The 26,847-nt window shown below is 49.3% G+C and overlaps 1 protein-coding gene across 11 annotated transcripts in view; it reads right to left on the bottom strand.

Moving 5' to 3' along the window:
- ADD3 (adducin 3) overlaps positions 1–26,847 on the bottom strand; it is a 455,953-nt gene that overhangs the window by 187,481 nt on the left and 241,625 nt on the right. For all 11 annotated transcript variants that reach the window (XM_078643745.1, XM_078643752.1, XM_078643750.1 and 8 more), the window contains one exon: positions 12,509–12,589. In XM_078643745.1, the coding sequence (XP_078499871.1) occupies positions 12,509–12,589 (81 nt within the window). The remainder of the gene's footprint in view (positions 1–12,508; positions 12,590–26,847) is intronic.

The raw sequence follows: 26,847 nt of genomic DNA, 5'->3' as shown, positions 1-26,847 counted from the left end.
AATCATACTATTCCTTAGTCTAGAGTGCCATCTAGAGCAAGTTGTTATAACGACTTGCGTTTTAATAGCACTGCGTTGTAACAACCGCGTTGTAAAGGTATCACGGTGTAATGTCTGCGTTGTAAAGGTTTTTTCCCGCTCCCTGTGCCTAACAACAACAACAATGAACGAGTCCATGTGTAACGCAACTGGTGTTCATGTAAAAAGCTCTGATACCCGATACCTTCGGATCAAGGTAGCGCTATATAAAACTCCCAAAAAATAAAAAATAGAATGCATATCTCATGGCATGCATAAAATAAATCCGTGTCGCCCACTGAATCTAGGGTCACCTAGAAGTTAAAAACTGTTACATTATTGGATCAAACTATGGACAGTTAGTCTTCAAGATAAGAAAAAATGTGAATCCACTGTGATCCACTATCACAGCCAACAAAAAAAACGCATATTACGATTAACCTGTCAACTTTGCAAGCAACACTATAAGGATACACAGCAAACTGGTAGCAGCCGAAAGTCAAAGTGAGCATTTGAAGCAGTGTGTGGTTATTTCTTGAAAGGGATATAAAGGTACGAATCTTAAATTCAGTACACAAAAAACTTAACTGCTAAGCAACCAAGGCTTTCTAATCATTTGTGAATCTCTTGCATTCAAAATGTGTTTATTTTTTTTATAAACTAAACCCAAGCTAATTTTACATTCCTTTAGGTATAAATGGTAACTGAAATGTTAGCAGTGTTAGTAGATGTCTGTTCATACATTTCTAGAACCTCTATTAAAATAATGACTTTCTATTTATAAAAGCTATTCACATAATACTATATACATAAGCTGTGTTGTTTCCAGGGCATAGACACCATTGTTGGAAGGTTTAAGTAAGCATGAGCTGTTTTAGTGGCATGCAGGAACTGAGAAAACAAATTCGGACTAGAATTCTGAATCAAGGATCAGTGGAGAAGATTATGTGCACAAAGCAAATATATATAGACACATATAGTAAACAAAATATGGGCACCTTGCATTATTTAATTAAAAATACAATTGGAATTACCAAATGTGCAGGGTGCTCCGTCTTTCCATTTACACAAAACTATTTTCACAGTCAGTGATGCATACATTTCCATAGGGATTCGAATCAAGGTAGGCTCACAAAGCTTTATATTTATGTTATTAAAATGTTTCAACACATTTGAAAACATTAATACCCACAAACCCAAAGTAATTGAAATGCGAGCAAGTGAGATTTGCACATTTTACAATCCTACCCATTAAGACCATGGATCAAGTTAAGATCTGGTTGGGCGGCCCATTTCTTTGCAAGGGTGATTGAATAAATTACTCAGTCGTCCTGATAGAGATGCCGTCATTTCTAAAGCATTGGCCGTCACTGAGGTTCCCGTCAATGCTTTTTGCAGATTGGTGCAGGGCTCCGTCAAACACGAGGAGTAGTCACCGCCGTGATTAAACCAAGGTCCGCAGGCATCTAAATTCTTGTCTGGAAGGATATCCTAACTGTAGGAGAGTGGGGTCTGCAATCCCATGGCCACCCCAGATTTCTGCTTTTTGCTTCACTGGTTTACGACTTTCCCTGGCTGTGGGCCTGCTAATCAGACCCACAGCCTAGCTGTTCTCTCTCTAAATTACAACCATGTACCTTAGGTGCATCTTACCAATTGGTACTGGGCCACCTTATCAGTCCCTGTACAGCATACCTTAGGTATCCAGGGCATAGGTGTACCCAGGGCCTACCAGGGGCTGAAGCATGTATTATGCCACCCCTGGCTGACCACCCAAACAGACAACTGGCTGCACGACAGCTGGGGCAAGGTGGTGTAATCACCCTTTGCTTTAGATATAGTATACCTATATCTAAACCTAAAATGGACACATATATTCCTATCAGTCACTCCTAAGGCAGGCCTTATCAATCCTGAAGGCAGAGTGCTTGGAATTATGTGAGATGGTGCTCTGGCATGAGCTGAGCCCGTTTGCAGCTTGCGGAACCAAGTCCAAATAGCTGTTCCATGATAACGCTATACCATATACTCTTAAGTGCATCATAATCCTCGCGGTTAAATGCTAACTTTGGTATAGCATTATCAAAACATGTCGAGTAAGGTGTCATACGAATTGGAATACTAACCCCTCGACAATTCTGGCGACGGGGTTAGCATTCCACCCTTCTAGAGGGGCACGACATGTATGTGACTGTGAACCCCGGTTAAAGTCAGACACAGCATCAGCTCCACAAAATGGATGCTGCCGCCGAGACACAAGTCTGCCCTCCTGCTGCTGGGAGTCCTTCCAGCAACGGAGGCCTGGACAAAGGGTTTCCTGTCAGGGGCGGTGCTAGCACCATCCCAGACAGGATTTTGTGTATCCCAGGTAGGCAGGGCTGAAAGGAAGGTGACTGCAAGTGGCACCCCGGTGCTCACTGTGCATATGCCGGCTCAAACCAGTTCCTGGGGCACCCCAGCCCCTGAGCTGGGGAGAGACCGGATAAAGGAGAGGGGTGTAACCACCCCCCTCCTAGTCCCACCCATAGGGCAGGACCTAGTCGCATGCCAGCCCCTTTTTCTTAGGATAAAGGTAGGAGCAGGCCCCCTTCCCAAATTAGATCATTCTGAATCTTGAACTACTTTCCACGAAAGGAACTCTTGACTTTTCTGAAGACTCTCCCTTGTGGCTAAGGAGTAGCCACCCTGCACCAGCAGGCACCATCGAAGCTCTTGCGGTTTGCTGCCCGTCCATCCTCAGGATCAAGACTGCCCAGCTCGACGAGACCCGGATTCCCTGCCATCTCTGACCTCTACCTACATCATCCAGCCCAGCTGAGATTCGTGGGTGTGACGAGACCCGTGGGACCGGCCATCTTCAAGACCTGCACGACGCTTCACCAGCACGACCCCCGAGAGACCCTCGAGTAAGTGCACTGGGGTTTGAGAAGCCCTAACCCTAAGCAGCTCCAGCACCGAAGTCCAGCCTCCCAGCATCCACGAGATCTGCGTGGGGCCCTTCTGCTTCTTTGCTGCTTGCCACGTTGTCCGGTCACTTGCCCGTTGGCTAGTGACCCTCTTGACGACGTACCACGACGTTTTCACCGCTGGTCTAGGTCCCCTAGACTGGCCCTTGCTTCTTGTCCAACAAGAAGTGCCCTGGACCCTCCTGGTCCACTCCAGACGCCATCTTGACTCCACTGCGTGGGCTTGCCTTTGCCAAGGTTTGTTGCTCAAATCCAGTCCAGCATCGCCGACAGCCTCGTGGGACAGCTCGCACCTCCAGCCTGGACGCCGACAACGCCTCCTAGCCCGTGTGACTGCAGAGTCCAGCGTCGCCCACTCACCTGGTCGAGGTGACTTTTTCCGGTGCCATCCTGGTGCCCACAAAATCACTGGCTAGTGATTAAGAACTAAGTCCCCTCTGCTTTCAGGTCGTCTCCTTCACTGATCCAGCCTTGGATCACACCGAACGTCTTCACTGGTCGCCTGCCAGCAACTTCTTCTTTCAGGCTCCATAGACTTCAACGAGGATTCCCGACGTCTTTTGAACCCTATGCAGCCGCGGCCCCTGGGCTAGGTAACTTGAGTATTTCGGTACTCCAGCACAGGTTCACTATCCAAGTGTCCAGATCCTTTGTCGTTTTTAGTCTACCTAGTCGGATTCGTCCAGAAACAGTAACTTTAGAAACGCTAGCATCCATAGACTTCTTCCCGCATCCCGCGTGAGAGTGCACACTCTGCACCCGATCTCCCTAGGCCTCCTGCTCCTAACCTTAGGGTTCAGTAGTGTAGTCCTAGCGATCCTGAAGCCTCTGGATCTTGTTACTTACCTGCTAGTATTTCGCATTCCACTTTTTGTGTATATGGTTTTTCGTGCCCCTCGGGCATTTGTGTAAATTGTGCAACTTATAGTATTTTCGTAAGAGTTTTGTATTGTGCTTAGCTCCCTGACTCAAAGAGTTCAGGGTAGTCTTGTTATAAATAAATATACTTTATTTTCATAACAACTTGTGTGGTGTCCTTTCACTTGGTGTTCAAGGGGTATATGTGATGGTAAAACAGCTGGCTTAACACGCCCTCTAGAGTTTAGCCTAAAGACTGCTCGTGTCCATGCTACTAGGATAGCTGGTCTAATAAGGTTGACTTACAACCAATCATCAAAAAGGGTTGTTTGGTATGAAACAAAGTGATCACTAGAATAGTGAGTACTATATATCAGGCCAACTTCTCACATTGGTGTGCAGCGGTTGGGATTTGAGCTTGCTGTTTTACCTCGCACGTATCCTAAGAATATCAATTGAAAGATCACATAAGTACCCAGGTACATATAACTTAACTTAGAATACTCTGAGTTCTAATGAACCAGCTGTTGTAGTGTAACAGGGCTTAGCACAACCCTGACTACAACTCTTAGCAAGGGATCAGTAGGTAAACCCATAGTGTAGGTAGGTGCATCACTTACACCACACTAGAAGCAGGTCTACCCATGGAGAGTCTTCAGAGACTCCCCTTGTGGTTGTTGACCCTCCACAGGTCACTTCCAGATATGCAGGCCTTAGCTTCCAGGAGATGAGACAATTGTGTACCTCCAGGAAACTAAAACAGGGTTCTAACCCTACCACTCCTTTCTGTTAGGTCTCTTAGAGACTTATGATGCTAGAAAGGTTTCTCATACAGATGGGAGCATGCCCCCCTTAGAAGGTACCCTTGGAGATCCTGACCTCACTGAAACTGAGGAAGTAGAGGAGGAAGAGTATGAAGAGGTTATTTCTGGGGATGAGGCAGACAATGGTCCTGAGCTAGTCAGCAGACTTACTAGGGCCAACTTAGACCTGCATAGGGAAGGATCTGGGGGATCCCCAGTACTGACCCTAATCATTGGAGGTAGAAGAGATAGGTCTCATTCTAGGGACTCCAATAGATCTGTGCACTCTCATGGCTCTGCTCAGAGGAGAATAACTTCCCCTCAGAGGAGAGAACATGAAGCAAGGATGAAACAGGCTAATCTGAGGATTCAGAGGGAAGAACTTGCCCTTGCCAAGGAGAAGCTTGCCTTTGCTAGAGAGCAACAGTTAAGTGGGGTAGTCCCCACTGGTGGCAGCAATATCCCTAAGGATAAAGACAGGAGTTTTGATACTAGACACCTGAGTAAAATAGTGCCCCCCTTTAAACAAGGGGATGACATCCACAAGTGGATGACTGCTTTGGAGAGGGCCTGCACTGTCCAGTGCATCCCCCAGAGTCAGTGGGCAGCTATTTTGTGGCTCTCCTTTGAAGGTAAAGGTAGAGATAAGCTCCTCACTACTAGAGCTGAGGATTCTAACAATTACCAAGTCTTGAAAAATACACTGATTGATGGGTTTGGCTTAACCACTGAACAGTACAGGTTGCTGTTCAGAGACACCCAGAAAATTCAGTCTCAAATTTGGGCTGACTTTGTAGATTGTGCCACTAAGGCTTTTGAAGGCTGGTTACTGGGAAGTAAAGTTACTGATTACACAGGATTGTATAATCTAATTATGAGAGAACAAATCTTAAGTAATTGTCAAAATCAGTTGTTGCATCAGCACCTTATTGACTCAGATCTGACCTCTCCCCAAGAATTGGGAAAGAAGGCAGACAGATGGGTCAGGACAAGAGTCAAGCAGCAGAACCAGAACCAGGGTGGTGGCCAGAAGAAAGCAGATCCCAAGGGTAATGAGAACAAGCAAAATGACCAGAAGTCTTCAACAGGGCCCCAACAATCTAAAGAGGGTGGGTCCCAGAATTCCCAGAATTCCTAAAAGAAGAAGAATGGTCAGAAGAAACCATGGTGCCAATACTGCAAAAGTAATACTCACTGGTTTAGCGAGTGCACCAAGAAAGGCCCAACTCCTACCACTACTGCCCCTAAGGCATCTGCACCCCATAGTACAGTTAGTAGTGGTAGTAATCCTCCTAAGGCTATAGTGGGGTTAACCCTGGGAACTGAGGCGGGCTCTGACTTAGTCAGAACACCTACTCAGGCTGTTCTTGTTTGTACTGGGGACATGGATATGACCCCTACAATAAGTCCCAGTACTCTGGGCAAGTACAGGCAGACGCCTTTGATTAATGGAAAAAAGGCTCAGGCCTACAGGGACACTTGTGCCAGTGTCACCATGGTGACACCTAACTTTGTGGACCCTGACCAGGTAATACTGGGAGCAGACTACCTGGTGACCAATGCTAGCAATGCCACTACCTCCCATAGTATGGCACTTGTTAACTTCTCCTGGGGAAGGGTAAATGGCCTCAAAAGGGTTGTTGTTAGTTCAGACCTCCCTGTGGACTGTCTTTTGGGCAATGATTTGGAATCCTCCTTATGGTCAGATGGAGTATAGGACTCATGTGGCAATGTTAGGTTTGTCAGCACATGAAATGCCCAGCTGAACTAGTGTGGATCCTGGAACAATGGACCAGACACTACCCAAGAGAAAGAGCAGTAGGGGTAAGATTGACTCTTCCCCCCTGCCTCAGGTGATGGATCAGCTCTCTCAGGAGACTGACCCCAAGACCCCAGAAGGAACTGTCCTAGAAGAGCTTGAGCCTGAACAGGTTGAGTTTCTTGGGACAGGGGGCCCTTCCAGGGCAGACTTGAGGCAGGCAAAGTTAGACTGTTCCTCTCTTGAACCCCTCAGACAGCAGGCTGCTGCTGAGGCTGCAGGGAATGCCACAGGTGCCCATAAAGTGTACTGGGACGATGGACTCCTTTACTCTGAGGCAAGAGACCCCAAGCCTGGTGCTACCAGGAGGCTGGTCATCCCCTTGTCTCTGAGAGGTTTCCTTCTCACCTTGGCCCATGAAATTCCCCTTGCAGGTCACTTAGGCCAGAATAAGACTTGGGACAGGCTTGCCCCACACTTTCACTGGCCCCATATGTCTGAGGACACTAAGAACTTTTGTCGTTCATGTATCACCTGCCAAGCCAGTGGCAAATCAGGTGGCACAACAAAGGCCCCCCTTATACCACTACCTGTGGTGGGGGTTCCCTTTGAGAGAGTGGGGATTGACATTGTTGGACCAATGGACCCCCCAACAGCATCTGGGCACAGATTTATACTGGTGGTAGTGGATCATGCCACCAGGTATCCAGAAGCTATTCCCCTTAGAACACTACAGCTCCTGTTGTGGCAAGGGCCCTGGTGGGAGTTTTCTCCAGAGTGGGGTTCCCTAAGGAGGTGATCTCTGACAGAGGTGCAAACTTCATGTCAGGATACTTGACTGCTATGTGGAAGGAATGTGGTGTCAATTACAAATTCACCACACCCTATCACCCACAATGCAATGGGCTTGTTGAAAGATTCAACAAGACCCTCAAAGGGATGATAAAAGGGTTACCAGAAAAGCTTAGGCGAAGATGGGACATCCTTTTACCCTGCCTTCTGTTTGCTTACAGAGAGGTCCCACAGAAGGGGGTTGGTTACAGCCCTTTTGAGCTTTTGTTTGGACATCCTGTAAGAGGACCCCTATGTCTTGTGAAGGAAGGATGGGAGTTACCTCTCAAAAAGCCTAAACTTGACATAGTGGACTATGTACTTGGTCTCCGCTCCAGGATGGCAGAGTACATGGAGAAGGCATCTAAAAACCTGGAGGCCAGCCAAGAACTTCAAAAAGCTTGGCATGACCAAAAGGCTGTCCTAACTGTTTACCATGCAGGACAGAAGGTGTGGGTGTTGGAGCCAGTGGCCCCAGCAGCTCTTCAAGACAAATGGTCTGGACCCCACATCATCATTGAACAAAAGGGAGAAGTCACCTATTTGGTGGACATGGGAACTCCCAGGAGCCCTCACAGAGTACTTCATGTGAATAGGCTCAAAGCATTTGTTGACAGGGAGGACATGGGCTTACTCATGGCCACAGATGAGGGACAGGAGGAAGAGAGTGACCCTCTCCCAGACCTGCTCACTCAGAACCCTGATGATGGGTTAGTGGATGGTGTAGTCTTTTCTGACAGCCTCTCTGAGCATCAGCAACAGGATTGTAGGCAAGTCCTTTAATCCTTCAGACAAATGTTTTCTCTGACCCCCAGTCAGACAAACTGGTGCACACATGAGGTGGACACTGGAGACAGTCTGCCTATAAAGAGTAAAATCTACAGGCAACCTGACCACGTCAGGGACTGCATAAAAACTGAAGTACAAAAGATGTTGGAATTGGGAGTCATTGAACCCTCAGAGAGCCCTTGGGCTAGTCCTGTAGTTCTAGTGCCTAAACCTCACACCCAGGATGGTAAGAGAGAGATGAGGTTTTGCGTAGACTACAGGGGTCTCAATGCTGCCACTAAGACAGATGCCCATCCAATACCCAGGGCAGATGAACTGATAGATAAGTTGGCTTCTGCAACTTTCTTAAGTACATTTGACCTAACAGCTGGTTATTGGCAAATCAGGTTAGCTGAGGATGCCAAGGCCAAGGCAGCATTTTCTACCCCAGGAGGTCATTACCAATTTGTGGTGATGCCCTTTGGTTTGAAAAATGCCCCTGCCACTTTTCAAAGGTTGGTGAACCAAGTTCTCACTGGGTTGGATGACTTTTGTGCAGCATATCTAGATGATATTGCTGTCTTTAGCTCCACCTGGGAGGATCACCTGATCCACCTGAGGAAAGTTTTAGAGGCCCTGCAAAAGGCAGGCCTCACTATCAAGGCTACTAAGTGCCAGATAGGGCAGAGTCAAGTTGTATACTTGGGCCACCTTGTAGGTGGAGGCCAAGTTCAACCTCTGGAGAGCAAGATACAGGCCATAAAGGACTGGGCTCCTCCAACCACCCAGACACAGGTCAGAGCTTTCTTGGGCCTGTCTGGTTATTACAGGAAATGTGTCAGAAATTATGGAACCATTGTGACTCCACTTAATGACATGACAAGTAAGAAAATGCCAAAGAAAATTAAGTGGACAGTTAGCTGTCAGAAGGCATTCGATGACCTAAAGCAGGCCATGTGCACTGCACCTATTCTCAAGAGTCCAGACTACTCCAAACCTTTCATTGTCCAAACAGATGCTTCTGAGTTAGGTGTGGGAGCTGTTCTATCTCAGCTGAATATTGATGGTCATGACCAGCCCATTGCTTTTATAAGTAGAAGGCTGACCCCTAGAGAGAAACGTTGGTCAGCTATTGAGAGGGAGGCCTTTGCTGTGGTTTGGGCCCTGAAGAAGTTGAGGCCATACTTGTTTGGTACCCACTTCAAAGTTCAGACCGACCATAAGCCCCTCTTATGGCTAAATCAAATAAAGGGTGAAAACCCCAAACTTCTTAGGTGGTCCATTTCCCTACAGGGGATGGACTTTACAGTGGAGCACCGCCCAGGAACTGACCATGGTAATGCAGATGGTCTCTCCAGGTACTTCCACTTAGAGCAAGAAGACTCACCTGGTCAAGGTTAGTTTAATGTCCCTAAGTTTGGGGGGGGGGGGGGGGTTATGTAGGAGAGTGGGGTCTGCAATCCCATGGCCACCCCAGATTTTTGCTTTTTGCTTCACTGGTTTACGACTTTCCCTGGCTGTGGGCCTGCTAATCAGACCCACAGCCTAGCTGTTCTCTCTCTAAATTACAACCATGTACCTTAGGTGCATCTTACCAATTGGTACTGGGCCACCTTATCAGTCCCTGTACAGCATACCTTAGGTATCCAGGGCATAGGTGTACCCAGGGCCTACCAGGGGCTGAAGCATGTATTATGCCACCCCTGGCTGGCCACCCAAACAGACACAACTGGCTACACGACAGCTGGGGCAAGGTGGTGTAATCACCCTTTGCTTTAGATATAGTATACCTATATCTAAACCTAAAATGGACACATATATTCCTATCAGTCACTCCTAAGGCAGGCCTTATCAATCCTGAAGGCAGAGTGCTTGGAATTATGTGAGATGGTGCTCTGGCATGAGCTGAGCCCGTTTGCAGCTTGCGGAACCAAGTCCAAATAGCTGTTCCATGATAACGCTATACCATATACTCTTAAGTGCATTATAATCCTCGCGGTTAAATGCTAACTTTGGTATAGCATTATCAAAACATTTCGAGTAAGGTGTCATACGAATTGGAATACTAACCCCTCGACAATTCTGGCGACGGGGTTAGCATTCCACCCTTCTAGAGGGACACGACATGTATGTGACTGTGAACCCCGGTTAAAGTCAGACACAGCCTCAGCTCCACAAAATGGATGCTGCCACCGAGACACAAGTCTGCACTCCTGCTGCTGGGAATCCTTCCAGCAACGGAGGCCTGGACAAAGGGTTTCCTGTCAGGGGCAGTGCTAGCACCATCCCAGACAGGATTTTGTGTATCCCAGGTAGGCAGGGCTGAAAGGAAGGTGACTGCAAGTGGCACCCCGGTGCTCACTGTGCATATGCCGGCTCAAACCAGTTCCTGGGGCACCCCAGCCCCTGAGCTGGGGAGAGACCGGACAAAGGAGAGGGGTGTAACCACCCCCCTCCTGGTCCCACCCATAGGGCAGGACCTAGTCGCGTGCCAGCCCCTTTTTCTTAGGATAAAGGTAGGAGCAGGCCCCCTTCCCAAATTAGATCATTCTGAATCTTGAACTACTTTCCACGAAAGGAACACTTGACTTTTCTGAAGACTCTCCCTTGTGGCTAAGGAGTAGCCACCCTGCACCAGCAGGCACCATCGAAGCTCTTGCGGTTTGCTGCCCGTCCATCCTCAGGATCAAGACTGCCCAGCTCGACGAGACCCGGATTCCCTGCCATCTCTGACCTCTACCTACATCATCCAGCCCAGCTGAGATTCGTGGGTGTGACGAGACCCGTGGGACCGGCCATCTTCAAGACCTGCACGACGCTTCACCAGCACGACCCCCGAGAGACCCTCGAGTAAGTGCACTGGGGTTTGAGAAGCCCGAACCCTAAGCAGTTCCAGCACCGAAGTCCAGCCTCCCAGCATCCACGAGATCTGCGTGGGGCCCTTCTGCTTCTTTGCTGCTTGCCACGTTGTCCGGTCACTTGCCCGTTGGCTAGTGACCCTCTTGACGACGTACCACGACGTTTTCACCGCTGGTCTAGGTCCCCTAGACTGGCCCTTGCTTCTTGTCCAACAAGAAGTGCCCTGGACCCTCCTGGTCCACTCCAGACGCCATCTTGACTCCACCGCGTGGGCTTGCCTTTGCCAAGGTTTGTTGCTCAAATCCTGAGTCCAGCATCGCCGACAGCCGACAGCCTCGTGGGACAGCTCGCACCTCCAGCCTGGACGCCGACAACGCCTCCTAGCCCGTGTGACTGCAGAGTCCAGCGTCGCCCACTCACCTGGTCGAGGTGACTTCTTCCGGTGCCATCCTGGTGCCCACATAATCACTGGCTAGTGATTAAGAACTAAGTCCCCTCTGCTTTCAGGTCGTCTCCTTCACTGATCCAGCCTTGGATCACACCGAACTTCTTCACTGGTCGCCTGCCAGCAACTTCTTCTTTCAGGCTCCATAGACTTCAACGAGGATTCCCGACGTCTTTTGAACCCTATGCAGCCGCGGCCCCTGGGCTAGGTAACTTGAGTATTTCGGTACTCCAGCACAGGTTCACTATCCAAGTGTCCAGATCCTTTGTCGTTTTTAGTCTACCTAGTCGGATTCGTCCGGAAACAGTAACTTTAGAAACGCTAGCATCCATAGACTTCTTCCCGCATCCCGCGTGAGAGTGCACACTCTGCACCCGATCTCCCTAGGCCTCCTGCTCCTAACCTTAGGGTTCAGTAGTGTAGTCCTAGCGATCCTGAAGCCTCTGGATCTTGTTACTTACCTGCTAGTATTTCGCATTCCACTTTTTGTGTATATGGTTTTTCGTGCCCCTCGGGCATTTGTGTAAATTGTGCAACTTATAGTATTTTCGTAAGAGTTTTGTATTGTGCTTAGCTCCCTGACTCATAAAGAGTTCAGGGTAGTCTTGTTATAAATAAATATCCTTTATTTTCATAACAACTTGTGTGGTGTCCTTTCACTTGGTGTTCAAGGGGTATATGTGATGGTAAAACAGCTGGCTTAACACGCCCTCTAGAGTTTAGCCTAAAGACTGCTCGTGTCCATGCTACTAGGATAGCTGGTCTAATAAGGTTGACTTACAACCAATCATCAATAAGGGTTGTTTGGTATGATACAAAGTGATCACTAGAATAGTGAGCACTATATATCAGGCCAACTTCTCACACTAACCACCAAGAATTAAATCAATTCAAATCACATGTGTGACTTCACAGGAATTACGAGGTGGAACAAACACAGAGCTATTGTCATTTAAACTGTCTTTTTTGGGGCCAAAATCTTCATTGCCGAATTATAAGACTGAAATGACCGTCTTTGTGACTATCTATTCTGAGACTTAAGAACAGATGCCCCTGGGAGCAACCATGGGTCCGTAGGATGGCATTACAATAGAGTTATGAGAGTCAAATGTAGCGGTACTTGGGCTGGAAAAAGAAATAGCATAGTATCACAACATTATTAACAGATTTTCTCAGTTTAAAAATAAAAACAGATAAATACCAGATTTGAGGCTGTAGCTTCAGAAAAGGAGAGTCCTCTAGGAATAATAAGAATGTGGTCCTGTTCTTTGCTTACTCGAACCTAAAAATGTAGTTGAAGGATAAATTGGTTAAAGAGGCATACATGGAAAAAGTGCCAAAGATCCAGCTCTTTTTTTCATTGTCTACATTCAAAATGAAGCCAGAAAATATCAACAACATCCAGCTCCGCCATCGGTTTACGCTATTCCACTATTTTTCTGGTCTACGACATTACATGCTGCATGACCATTCTAAACCAATATTTAATTCCTTTGTTATTCCCCACTTCCATTTTCTCTTTGCCTTCTCACAAATCCAAGCATAATACCATATTATTGTGGGAATGTTCGCCCAAACCTTTCTGGTAGACTGTGGGGGAAGGCTTTAAGGAAAGACCGAAAACAACTCAGTCAGTCACACCCGGACAGCAACTTGTCCACTAGCACAACGGGCACTTGGAATTTTATGAGGACCCATTTTTAGGACCGTCAAAAGATAAACAGCTATTTCTACAACACACTCCTTGAGCCACACACTCAAAAGTACACGGTCCTGCACCTTTAATCACTTGTACAATGTCTACCGGCCAATTCGAGATGCAGCCTAAATAAAGGAGAAGATGGCCATAAATCAAATAATAAACGCAGAAGGCTCCTCTATTTCAAAAGCCTCTGTGCTAATAATCAAACCATGCATGCATGGTAGAAGGCCAAGTAAATGTATTCATGGCTTTACCATCTTAAAAGACCAGTGGGATATTCACAGATTTTTTCGTTAGCACTGCTTCAATTAAATGCATATTGGTTCTGATGAAGATGCAAGTGGTGAAATTCCAATTATTTCTTTAAGGAAAGGGGGTTAGGATGGGTCCTAAGCTGAAAGGAGAGTATTGCAAAGGTTGTCCGCAACGTTCATAATGCAAATATTCAAAAATCTACCTCCGGCCCTTTCTGTGCTAGGAAGAATGGCCAGCAGATGGTGATGAATGGGGGCATTTCTTAAAGCAAATGGAATTTTAAATCTTTAATTTTTAAAAACTTTTTATTAAATAATATAAGCAAAACGGTACATCTATGGATGCATGACGTGGATACAGATGGAAAATCACATATATCAAAGTCTTCAGAATTACAGCTTTGTGGACCCTTTTTTGTGAATCGAAGTTCGGAGCCCACCCAGTTCATGGCTCAATAGTTCAGACTCCAAACAGAAAGGGCATTCACTCGCTCCCATCTGAGTCACTGTCCTCCGGAGGTGGCGGGTCCATATCTCCTCTATACGAGTTCCACTTCCCCCATACTCTTTCCCACTTTCGGGGACATCTTCGGTATATAAAGACAGATTTCTCCGCCACCATTGCCAGGTCCATATCTGCACACCATTGGGCCAGAGTCGGACATAGCCCTGAGCCCCATTTTTGCGCAATGTTCCTCTTTGCCACTGTTACTCCCATGGTCACCCAGCTTTGCATTGTCCCATTTAGATCTGTTGGTCCCAGATATTTAACAAGCAATATTTTGCCTCAGGCAACAACGTGACTTCGGTTACTTGGGAAATCGTTCTCAGTACCGCTGCCCAGTATCTTCCAATCACCGGACAGGCCCATAACGTGTGGAAGAAGGTCCCCAGTTCCCCACATCCTCTCAGGCAGTGTAGAGTTTCTGCGCTTCCTATTATATGTAATCGCACCCTCTTGTAATATGTGCGATGTAGTATTTTGAGCTGCACCAGACGTAGTCTGGATGGGATTGCCGCCTCTCGCAGGGAGGCGAGCGCTTCCCTCCAATCTGCCTCGTCAATGTCTCCCACATCCTTTTCCCATGCCTGCTTCAACAATCCAGTGGGGTCTGGCCTATTGTTAATGATTTTTTTATACGTCATTGATGAACAAGTTACTTACCTTCGGTAACGATATATCTGTAAGAAACAGTAGTTAGTATTAGATTCCTTACCTTAGAATATCCCCAGGCGTCAGTCTGGATCCGGAAACTTTTGCATAGCAGTACCCCTGCGCGTCGGTAGGCGTCGTCTGCAGGCGTCCCCTGCGGCTCCGCATCGTCGGCGTCGTGCGCCGTGATGACGTCGCTGGAGTATATAGACGCCGCCTCCGCGCGCTGACGTCAGTTCTTTGCACACAGCTTTTCCGCGCCAGAACACGCAGAGCCATGTGAGAACTAACACTGGTGCCATTTGAAACTAGGGCCCTGAAAGGGATGTCCTTAACCCTAGGTATCAGTTCGCAGAACGGGGAGGATGGGTGGGGCGGTAAGGAATCTAATACTAACTACTGTTTCTTACAGATATATCTTTACCGAAGGTAAGTAACTTGTTCATCTGAAAGAAACAGGTTAGTATTAGATTCCTTACCTTAGAATAGATACCCCAGCAATACCAACCCCGGTGGTGGGTCTGCGAACCAATACAACCTACACCAGAAAGTCCTGGAGGACCGAACGACCAAAGAAGCCATCCCTCCGGACTCGACTGTCCAGGCAGTAGTGCCTCGCAAAGGTGTGCAGCGAGGCCCACGTGGCCGCCTGGCAAATGTCCTGCAAAGGGACTCCCCGGCCCAGGGCAGTAGTAGCCGCCGTGGCCCGAGTGGAATGGGCCCTCAGCCCAACAGGAGGCTCCTTCCGAGCCAAAGAGTAGCATGCTTTGATGCACAGGACGACCCACCGAGAGATGGTCCGCTTCTGTACCGCCCTTCCCTTCTTCTCACCCACGTAGCCAACAAACAGTTGGTCATCCACCCGGAACTGGCGTGTGCGATCCATATAAAATGAAAGCGCACGTTTTGGGTCCAGACGATGGAGCCGCTCTTCATCCTTCGAAGGATGCGGAGGCGGGAAGAAGGAGGGCAAGGTGATGGACTGCCCAATGTGAAAAGCACAGACTACCTTGGGCAGGAAAGAAGGTCTAGTCCGAAGAACCACCTTATCAGGATGAACAGACAAGAAAGGAGGTTTAACAGAAAGAGCCTGGAGCTCACTCACTCTCCTGGCAGAGGTGATAGCCACCAGGAAGGCCGTCTTTAAAGTGAGAAGACGGAGAGGACAGGAATGAAGAGGCTCAAAGGGAGCGCACATCAGGAAAGTCAGAACCAGGTTCAAGTCCCACTGAGGCATCACGAACGGAGTTGGGGGATACATGTGCGTGATGCCCTTCAAGAATCGTAACACAATAGGGGACTTGAATAAAGATGGCTGATCAGGTAGCCTCAAGAAGGCGGAAAGGGCAGAAAGATAACCCTTGATAGTGCCCAGAGCAGAGCCCTGCTGGGCAAGGGAAAGGAGGAAGAGGAGAACCTCAGACAGAGGGGCAGAAAGGGGATCCGCAGCCTTTGCTGTGCACCATGCCACAAATCTGTTCCACCGGCAGGCGTATACCGACTTTGTGGAGGGACGCCTGGCTGCCAGAATTACATCACAGACTTCAGGAGGCAAGTCAAATGGCCTCAACTGCCGCCGCTCAATCTCCAAGCATGGAGGTGGAGACTGGACAGGTTCGGGTGGAGGACCGTCCCCTGCTGCTGCGACAGAAGGTCCTCCTGAAGGGGCAGGCGGATCGAGGGACCGACTGTCATGCTGAGTAGCTCGGGATACCAGTATCTTCGAGCCCAGTCCGGAGCCACAAGGATAACTTGGGCCCGGTCGCGCCTGATCTTCTTCAGCACTCTGGGCAGAAGTGGTATAGGCGGAAAGGCGTACAACAGACCGCAACTCCACTCGCGCCGAAAGGCGTCGCCGAGCGAGTGCCGTCTTGGAAACTCCAACGCGCAGAACTGATGACATTGCGCGTTCTCTTCTGTGGCGAATAGATCTAACCAAGGCTCTCCCCATTGCTGAAAGAGGCCGCTCGCCACGTCCGAGTTCAGACGCCATTCGTGATCCACCGAGCACCGACGGCTGAGTTCGTCCGCCCTGGCGTTCAGAGAACCTGCCAGGTGTTGAACCGTCAGAGTCACGCCCTGACGTTCCAGCCATTGCCAGAGACGCAGAGCCTCCTGGCAAAGGGTCCACGACCCCACACCGCCCTGTTTGTTGCAGTACCACATGGCGGTGGTGTTGTCCGTGAACACCTGCACTACACTCCCGTTGACAAAGGGGAGGAATGCCTTCAGTGCTAGGCGAATCGCCCGCAGCTCCAACAGGTTGATATGGAGCCGGGACTCCGCCGGAGACCAGATGCCTCTGATCTCCGCCTCTCCCAAGTGGCCACCCCAGCCCTGGAGGGACGCGTCCGTCACAACCACGTGCTCCGGTTGGGGAAGGGAGAGGGATCTGCCTCTGACCCAATCGCGGTCCGTAAGCCACCACTGCAACTGTCTCGCAGTGCCCTCCGAGATCAGGACATGGTCGGATAGGTTGCCCTGATGCTGGGCCCACTGAAACTTCAGGTCCCACTGCAGAGCCCGCATCCGCCACCTGGCGTGATGCACCAGTAGGATGCAGGAGGCCATCAGCCCCAGAAGCCGCAGCGTCAACCTGACCGAAACCCGGGATAACGGCTGAAAGATGGGAATCAGAGCCTGAATATCCCGGACCCGCCGTTCCGGGGGATAAACCCGAAACTGCGCCGAGTCGAGAACCGCTCCGATGAAAAGGAGCTTTTGAGAGGGACACAGGTGTGATTTCGGCACATTGATGGAAAACCCCAGCTCGTGCAGGAGGTCTGCCGTCATCTGAAGGTGGTGGACGACTGTCTGGGGCGAGCCCGCCTTCAACAACCAGTCGTCGAGGTAGGGGAAGACTGAAACCCCTAACCGGCGCAGATGAGCTGCGACCACCGCCATCACTTTCGTGAACACCCGTGGGGCGCTGGTAAGGCCGAATAGGAGCACGATAAACTGAAAGTGCTCCCGGCCTACCGTGAACCGCAGGTAACGCCGGTGGGCCGGCAGGACGGGGATGTGAAAATACGCATCCTGCAAGTCCAACGCTACCATCCAGTCTTGAGGGTCTAGAGCAGCCAAGACCTGAGCCAAAGTCAACATCTTGAACTTCTCCTTCCGGAGGAAGCCATTGACGTTCCGTAGGTCCAAGATAGGACGGAGGCCTCCTTTGTCCTTCTTGGGCACCAGAAAGTAGTGGGAGTAGCAACCACACCCTACTTCTGGCCCAGGAACGCGCTCGATGGCCCCCTTGGCCAAGAGGGCCGTAACTTCCTCCTGCAGAAGTGTCAAGTGGTCCCCCGACACACGGTGGTTCTGCGGTGGCATGGCTGGAGGAGTGGACTCGAAGGGGAGGGCGTAGCCCCTTCGAACGAGCTGCAGCACCCACCTGTCCGATGTTATCGCGCGCCAGCGGGAGTGGTGATGGCGAACCCTGCCACCCACTGGCGTCACGTGAGCCCGAAAGCTCGGACTAGGAAGGCTTGGATGCAGCAGCGGGGGGAGGCGTGGACTGACCTCGCCGCTGGCCTCTACCGCCACCACGGCGGAAACCACGGCCGCCACCGCGCTGGGGAGCGTTCTGCGGCGCGTGGCTGGCAGCACGTGTGGGACCGCCCCTCCCTTGGCCACGAAAGGGGCGAAACGAACCAGTCTGCTGGCGCTGGGTCGAAAGACCCAAGGACTTGGCCGTGACCCTGGAGTCCTTGAAGCGCTCCAGCGCGTGGTCCGCTTTGTCACCAAACAGGCGACTGCCATCAAATGGCATGTCCATGAGTGTATTTTGGACGTCTGGCGAGAAGTTGGCAGATCTCAGCCAAGCATGGCGACGAATCGCCACCGTCGTGGACATAGCCCGTCCCAGCGAGTCGGTCGTGTCCAGACCACAACGGATCGAGTACCGCGCCGCATCCCGGCCTTCAACCAAGGCCCGGGTGAGCTTGTCCCGCACTTCCTGGGGGCATTGCGGCAAACACTCCTCGACCGTATCCCACAGGGAGTGGGTGTAGCGGCCCAAGAGGCACGCGGTATTACAAGACCGCAGTCCAGCGCTCAAAGAGGAAAAGACCTTTTTACCAAATTGGTCATACCGCTTTGATTCCCGATCGGGCGGAGCCGACGGGAACGCGGACTGTGAAGTGGAGGCCTGGATCACCAGGCTCTCCGGGGAGGGATGGGTGGATAGGAAGGCAGGGTCGTCCGAGCACGGACGGTGACGCCTGGCAACGTTCCGGTCAACCGGTGCACCGGAAGCGGGCCTGGACCAGGTGCCCAAAAGGACATCCGTCAGGGCCTCATTAAACGGCAGCAGAGGCTCCTGGGGGCATGACTGCGGTTTAAACACTTCGGTCAGAATGTTCGGCTTGACCTTCGCGACGGGGAGCTCAAGGCTCAAGGCCTTGGCAGCCCTCATCAGGACCACCGAATAGGCAGCACCTGCCTCAGACGCCACAGGGGTCGGGGAGACAAACCCAGGGTTGGGCGACTCGTCCAGACCACTGGCATCACCCAGATCACCTACCCAGTCCACATCATACTGGCAGGCACGGGATAAAGGGTCCTCAGACCCCTCCCAACCCTCTCCATACTCGTCCTCATCGCCGTATTCTGGATCGACGATATAGACCTCGGGGTCAATGGGCCCCATCGGCGCCGGATCCGGCGTCGGACGACGCCGGTCCGACTCCGCGTCAGGAGTCAGAGGGGGGATGGGGGTGGCGCCGCGTGGCGTCGGCGCCGGGGACCAGACGCCGGCCGGAACCGACGGCGGAGTCGCTGCACCGCGCGGAGGCGGTACCACGGGTTGGCCCAAAGGAACCGACGCCGGAGAGGCCGGTAGACCAGCCGGCGACGAACCTGAGGGGCTCAGCGGCGCCGGGGCCGGAGCCACCGGCGGCGTCGAGGCAGGAGCACCCGAACCGCTCGGGCCCCCAGACGGGACCGACGGGCCCGCAGGCGCCGTAGGCCCCGCCGGAGGAGACCTCGCCCTCATAGCTATGAGGAAGGCCTCGATCTCCTCACGCGACGCGCCTTCCCCAGGGACCGACGGGTATGGGGTAGACGGCGTCGGCGACCCACGCGGGGCCGCGGGGGTGGGGCCACCCGAGCCCCCGGCCGCATCACGCGGGCGTCGGGGGGAGTCGGGGGTACGATGACGACGCCCCGACTTCTTACGCTTACCTGACGAACCGGAGGAATGGTGGCGACTCCCGGAGCGCTCATGGCGGCTCCGCGATCGTTCCTTCGACCGCTCCCTCGACCTCCGACCGGACCGGGACCGCTCTCGACGCGGGGCCGACACACGGAGCTCGAGAAGCTTGCGGGACCGCTCCCGCCTAGCTTTACCAGTCAAGGCCCGACAGTCGACGCAGGACTCCACGTCGTGGTCCGCGCCCAGACACCGGAGGCAGAGTCGATGGTGGTCGGTGACCGACATCAGGCGGTCGCACTCGTCGCAACCCTTGAAACCGGGCATCCTACCGGCACCGTAGAAGATTAAGTAGTTAACAAGAAACTTGGTCAAAAGACCGGAGTACTGCTCTTCGGATCTGCGCTAACTGGCGCGGAAAAAAGAAGAACTGACGTCAGCGCGCGGAGGCGGCGTCTATATACTCCAGCGACGTCATCACGGCGCACGACGCCGATGACGCGGAGCCGCAGGGGACGCCTGCAGACGACGCCTACCGACGCGCAGGGGTACTGCTACGCAAAAGTTTCCGGATCCAGACTGACGCCTGGGGATATTCTAAGGTAAGGAATCTAATACTAACCTGTTTCTTTCAGATATTGCCTTTTTTTTTAAGGTGGTCAATCAGGGGCCTATCCTCCAAAGGCGAAGACTCCTCTGGGGTCTCTCCAGGCAGCAAAGTCGTTGTCAAAGCATGCTTAATTTGTGCATATCAGTAGCGTTCTGTCTCAGCCAGTCCATAGGTGGCTTGTAGTTGCTCAAATGGAATCATCGCCACCTTCTGCCATAAATCTCCAACCGTTGAGATCCCTATGGCATCCCAATTTCTAAATCCCTTAGAGCTCCTTAGTCTGCCTAACTTTCGGGTGTCCCACAATGGCGTCACCAACGTAAGCACCCCTTCGCACCCTAACACGCACTGCGTCATGAACCAAATATTGATCGTATGAAGGGTCGGTCCGGTGGCCAACTGCTTTCGCCATCTATTATATAGGGCATCCATGATACCATCTTTTTCTAGAATATATCTGTCTAATCTAAAAGCCGGCTCGTCTTGAGGGACATGCAACCATTGGTTGATCGGGACAAGATGTGCCGCCCAATAATAGGCCCTAATATCGGGTAAAGCTACGCCTCCATCAAACCAGCCTCTATGCAATTTCTTCAAAGCAATGCGTGGTGTCTTTCCTTCCCACAGCAGCGTGGACATTTCTGCCTCTATTGCTCTGAAGTACGCGGACGGGACTAAAAACGGGGTGTTCTGCAAAGTATATAGGAATCGCGGCAGCTCCATCATCTTAAACAGTGCCGCTCGGCCGAGGAGCGTGAGGGGCAGCGTATGCCAATGCTGGACATCCTGCTTGAGTCGCCGTAGCGGTCGCATCAGATTCTCATCCACAAATTGTGCCCTATCAGGCGTAATGAAGATCCCTAAATATTTGAAACCGTCTGTAGCTATCTGCAGCGCACACCCTCTCTGTAATCGAGGTGGCGGGCCGCGGAGGACATATAATAGCGACTTATCCCAGTTTATCATATAGCCCAACGCCTTTCCGTACGCCGCACAGATGTCCAGTAAGCAAATAATAGATCTCCTTGGGGAGGAGAGGTATAGCAGGATGTCATCGGCATATAATGGTATTCGATCTTCCCATCCCATCGTCCACTGTATACCTTTTATCATTAGACAAAATAGAAGGGGGCTCCCCAAGGGAATTACTGATATAGGCAGGAGAAAAAGGGGATTAGTACGAAATGAATAGAAAGAGCAAAACACCCTGCCAAGGTATGTCACAGAGGTCCCCTAGAGGATCCACCAATTATAAAAGGGGCGACATTATCTATGCAGGGGAGAGGTGTGGCGCCGCGGCCAGGGCGACTGACGCTGGAATCTGGGGATCAGGGTTCGATCCCCGGCTCCGGCGGCAGGTTAGCCCAGCACCATGCGACTCTGGGCAATAGCTTGCTTAATCTTCCAGACGGCCCCCAGCGCCTAGAGACCCTAACTGGTGATTGTGCGCTATACAAATGTGGATTATTATTATTATTATTATGCATCAGAGCCAATACCATCAAAGATATTTAGATCAGTCCATCATTATTTTAAAAGAAATTTTCAGTTTTTTATATTTTTATAGGATCTGACATTTCTGAAAAATATTTAATATACAAGTACATAAGGTTCTGTTGATAAAACTAGAAGGGATGTTTCACGTGATGTTTTGGGGAAAGAAACTTTTTTTTTTTTAAATTAACAGTGTTCCACACACTCCTGGGTGGGTATAGGGATTTCATACACACACATATACTCAGGGGGTCAATTAAATTCACATACATTCATACATTTCTATCAAATATGTACACCGTGGCCTGCAACAAAGAGGTAGAATTAAGGTTGCATGGACGTAAGTGCCTAATTGCGTTATTCATAAGAATGGCAGTACCATAGCCCATGCGGACTACGGCTTTTCATCTAATCTGCCCTCCGATTTTGCACTTACGTCCATGCAAGCTTAATTCTACCTCTTTGTTGCAGGCCACGCTGTACATATTTGATAGAAATGTATGAATGTATGTGAATTTGATTGACCCCCTGAGTATATGTGCGAGTATGAAATCCCTATACCCACCTGGGAGTGTGAGGAACACTTAATTTAAAAAAAAAAAAAAGTTTTTCTCTCCCCAAATCACGTGAAACATCCCTTCTAGTTTTATCAACAGCACCTTATGTACTTATATATTAAATATTTTTCAGAAATGTCAGATCCTATAAAAATATAAAAAATTCTTTTAAAATAATGATGGACTGATCTAAATATCTTTGATGTTATTGGCTCTGATGCATAGATAATGTCGCCCCTTTTATAATTGGTGGATCCTCTAGGGGACCTCTGTGACATACCTTGGCAGGGTTTTTTGATCTTTCTATTCATTTTTTACCTTTTATCATTAGGTCCTGTCTCACCCATGCCGCCAATGGCTCCAAAAATATCGCAAACAGGAGGGGGGATAGCGGACACCCTTGCTGCGTCCCTCTTCCCAGGCCGAACTCTCTGGATAGACATCCATTTACCACCACCCTAGCTAGTGGCTGCTCGTATAATAACCCCACCCACTTACAGAAATTAGGGCCGAAACCCAGATGTTGAAGGACTGCAAGCAGGAATGGCCATTCCACCAGATCGAAAGCCATACGTGCATCTAGGGAGAGAATGGCTGCGTCCTCCTTTAGGAGCTCTCTGCGTTCTAGCACACCGAACAACCGCCGCAGATTGAGTGCCGTGTTGCGGTGGGGCATGAAACCGGATTGGTCCGGGTGAATTATGTCGGCCAGATAGGGCTGGAGTCTGGTAGCCAGAGCCTTTGCTAATATTTTCGCCTCTGCATTGAGCAGCGAGATTGGCCTATACGAACCGCACTCCTACGCTAGCTTGCCCGGCTTGTGAATTGCCACTATTGTGGCCAAACGTTGGTCCCTCGGGAGGGCCCCTTGCAGCAGGCTGTCATTGTACATGGCTAGCAGGCGCAGTGCTAGCTGCGCTCTCCCTAGCTTATAGAATTCCATAGGGATGCCATTTGGCCCTAATGCCTTATCCGCGTGCAGAGCCCTAATGGCTTGCTCTCTCTCTCCTGTGTCACGTCTTTTTCCAGCTCTGAGACCGCTTCTTCCCCCAGCCGGGGGTCTGTATATCATGCAAAAGGCCCGATTATCCGCCAATGTCGCTGTCGCTACTGGCGTGTATACCAATTCGTAGTGACGTGCTAGCTCGTCTGCAATCTGTTGTGGGCCCTGCACCAGTGTGCCATCTTGTGTACGTATTTGCGCTATCCAGTTTTTTTCCCTTTCTTTCTTCCCTAACCATGCCAGTAACTTCCCTGCCTTGTCTCACTGTCCATAAACAGTATGTTGGGTTTTTGTAAGTTTTTCAGCGACCTCCTCCCATGTGTATGCCCTTTATTCCTCCTGCGCTAGCTTCAACTTGTGCGCCGTGTCTATAGAAGTATCTATTGTGTGTGCCCGCTCAGCCCTGCCTACTGCGTCCTCAAGGTCTTCTATATGTTTCCGCTGTTCTCTCTTTTTACCCGTAATTGCAGAAATGGCTTAGCCTCGCAAGACCGTTTTATATGCTTCCCACAATGTCGCTGGTGAGGCGACTGAAAGTTTGTTTTCCTCAAAATAATGCTTGGTAGTCTGGAGTAATGTTTTCCTAATCACCTTGTCTTGCAAATAGCATGGTCTTATGGGGAAGAGTCGCCGTTCCTGTAGGTTCGACGACGTGTATGTGATACTGACCGGGGAATGATCAGAGATACCTCTCGGGTGATGTTGTACTTCTGTCATGCCTAAAATCCCAGTTGCTAGGGTGAAGACATAGTCAAGTCGGGAAAGACTATTATGGGCCCCTGAGTGATATGTAAACTGTTTATCAGTTGGGTACTTCGTTCTCCAAGCATCTACAAGACCCATCGCTTCCACGAAGTCCCTCAATCTATGTGTCTCACGGCTGGTTCCCCCTCGCAGGCTGTGTCTAATTCTGGGTCTATAACCGCGTTAAAATCTCCACCTACAATCAATTCACGCTCCGGGAGGGCGAGAAGGAACCTCCCTAGATCTGCCAACGTAGCCTGGTGCAGCGTCGGTGGGACATACACCGAGACCATATTATAGGTCTTGCCATTCCATTGACCGGAGATAGCGGCGAACCTTCCAGAGTCATCATTGTATGTGTGGGATACCACCATTGGAAAGCGTTTATTCACTAAGACACCAACTCCCCTGGAGCCTGAGGAGAATTCAGCATGTGCCGTCAATTGGAGTCCCCATCTATTCAGTGCCCTGACTGTCGTACCCTGCATGTGCGTCTCTTGAATCAGTGCTACCGCCGGGTTTTTCTTTCTAATGTATTGCAACACTAATCCCCGCTTTATTTTGTCCCCCAGCCCATTTACATTCCAGGAGCGCACTGCAAGTTGCGGCGCTCGCTGTCGGTCTGCAGTATGAAACAAGCTTCTGTCAGATCAGATAGGCGAGCTTATTTCAAGACAGAGACTGATAGTTATTAAAAGTGATGACAATCCCGAGAAGAGAAGAGAAAAATCCCACTAAGCAAACAGACCGCGCGGGGCACAGGTGGTGTAAATGTCTCTTTTGAATGAACTTGAAGTCTATTGCGATGCCCAGAAATGCAGAAGAGAAGAGTGTAACTCTTACGAATTACTGTGGAGAAATAGGAAGAACTATTTTTTTAATAGTATATTTTTTTCTCTTTAAGGCATGTGGGGGAGCGGAGGAGCAGGGGGTCAGGGATCATGAAACCAATTCCTGAATATGCTTGGTGTCTACCACCGTTTGCACTTAGAGAAAAGATTAAGCCAAATGCATCTTTCAAAAGACTACTTTAGTTCAATTAAATAGTAAATTTCACACCGTCTTTCACTAGTACATTTTCTTGGTCTACATGGGAGCACTATTATCCAACTACCTGCTCTACTAAGAGAAAGAATAGCTTTGTTCCAGCAATGTATGAGCCAGGATGTCAAGTTCCCAAGGTGTGTTGTGTGAGGTTCACTACAGCAACAATCGAAAAACTAGGTATTTGTAATGCTGCTTCTCTCAATTATAATAAGGATCTTTTGCACGGATTTGTAATCTGTACTTTCTTTCCCACTTGTGCCTGGGAATAAGAAAAGATGTGTCATCAGATAGGAGTGGATACAATGAATGAGCTCTGTCTCAACAGCAAATGCCTAAATTCATGGGTTTGGTAAATTACAATCCTCGCCCCCCCTCCCCCCCCACAAAGCCCCTTCAAACACACAAAGAAAGAATGAGATTTCAGATATTCCAAGAAAATAGTTGAATGACCGCTGAAACAGCCTCCCAAAGCAAACCCGCCAGTAACCCAAAGTCCTTTTACTAAAGAGTTACGAAATCCAATAGCGCCCTCATTAGGGTCAACGTGTGCTTATATATAGCTAGTGCCCTATACTGAATTCACAACTCAGTAAACCACTCCATGCCAGCTCACAAGAAACAAAAGGGAGTTTGCAAGGCCAACCAGATATTTAAAATTAGCCAATAAAAGCAGATGAGAATAACGCTGGTGACACCCAGTCTACTAACACCGCCATACTTGTTATAGTTCTAATTCATCACGTTGTGTTCTACAAATTTTTCAAATATTTCTAATTTATAAGGGGATCCTTTCCCAAAAATAATTTATTTGGACGTTTATGAATCAATTTCAAACTTTCAAGGCACTATCTTCAAGGGGAAGCTGACAATGCATGACAACATAAACAGTCAACAGAACACACACACATCCCACAAACCAAAAAGAGGGAACATTTATTTATATACTATTCCATACCTAGATTACCTCATCAAATCTAGTTCTCTAGTCATCTAGATAAACACCCAAAATGGGATGTCGATCCTCTGTTACCTGTCTCCTCTTGCCTATACCAGCTCTGAATTGCCAAACCTCCACCCGCTTACTGCTTGCTCCCCCCACCTTTTTAACTCCGGTCTTTCTTTTTGATGATTGTCGTTCAAATCTGATCCACAAATCCATTAGAGTTCTTGAATAACAGCTATAACTAAAGAACAAAGCAAGTCTTGTTTTTAGACCAGTTGCCTCAGGCTGTCCCGTGGCAAAACATTTTATGTTATCAATTTGGATTTTTTTAATTTTTTTTTTTAGTTTATGCCAGTATCCACAAACTGTCTCACTAGAGGTGATCTAGAAATAATTAAACTTTAGTGTTAAGATAACTTGCTCTTGGCCACTCAATCGATCCAATTTTCACAAGGATTTTGATGGCCTTACCCATATGGGGATGGACGATTTCACCTGATTTGAAGAAGTTATTAAAATGCATGCAGTGGAGACAAGATAATGTCCCTAAATTGGAAGATAGAAGCAGTGTAGTCTAGTAAGTATCACTAGGTTTCAAATGTTGCTTGCTCTTTATTTGGCGAACATTGGTTTCACCTCAGAAGTCTTACAAAGAATACTTTGACTGTAATATTTTCTAACAGCTGTTCATCACTTGTTTTATATTCATGCTAGAAGCACAAATATTTGGAAAAGAGACATTCATTTTTAGTCTGATATATTTTACTTTAGCAACCCTTGCCAAAAAAATGTGTCTGCCTTTTTTGTGGCTTGAAAAAACACCTTCAGCACGAGAACACGTTTCTATATTTCAAAACCATTGCTTCTTGACTTATCATATTCTT

Source organism: Lissotriton helveticus, chromosome 5_1 (assembly GCF_964261635.1).
Source record: "Lissotriton helveticus chromosome 5_1, aLisHel1.1, whole genome shotgun sequence".
NCBI lineage: Eukaryota > Metazoa > Chordata > Amphibia > Caudata > Salamandridae > Lissotriton > Lissotriton helveticus.
The sequence above is the reverse complement of the archived record's forward strand: the minus strand, read 5'-3'. Positions and strand labels throughout refer to the sequence as shown.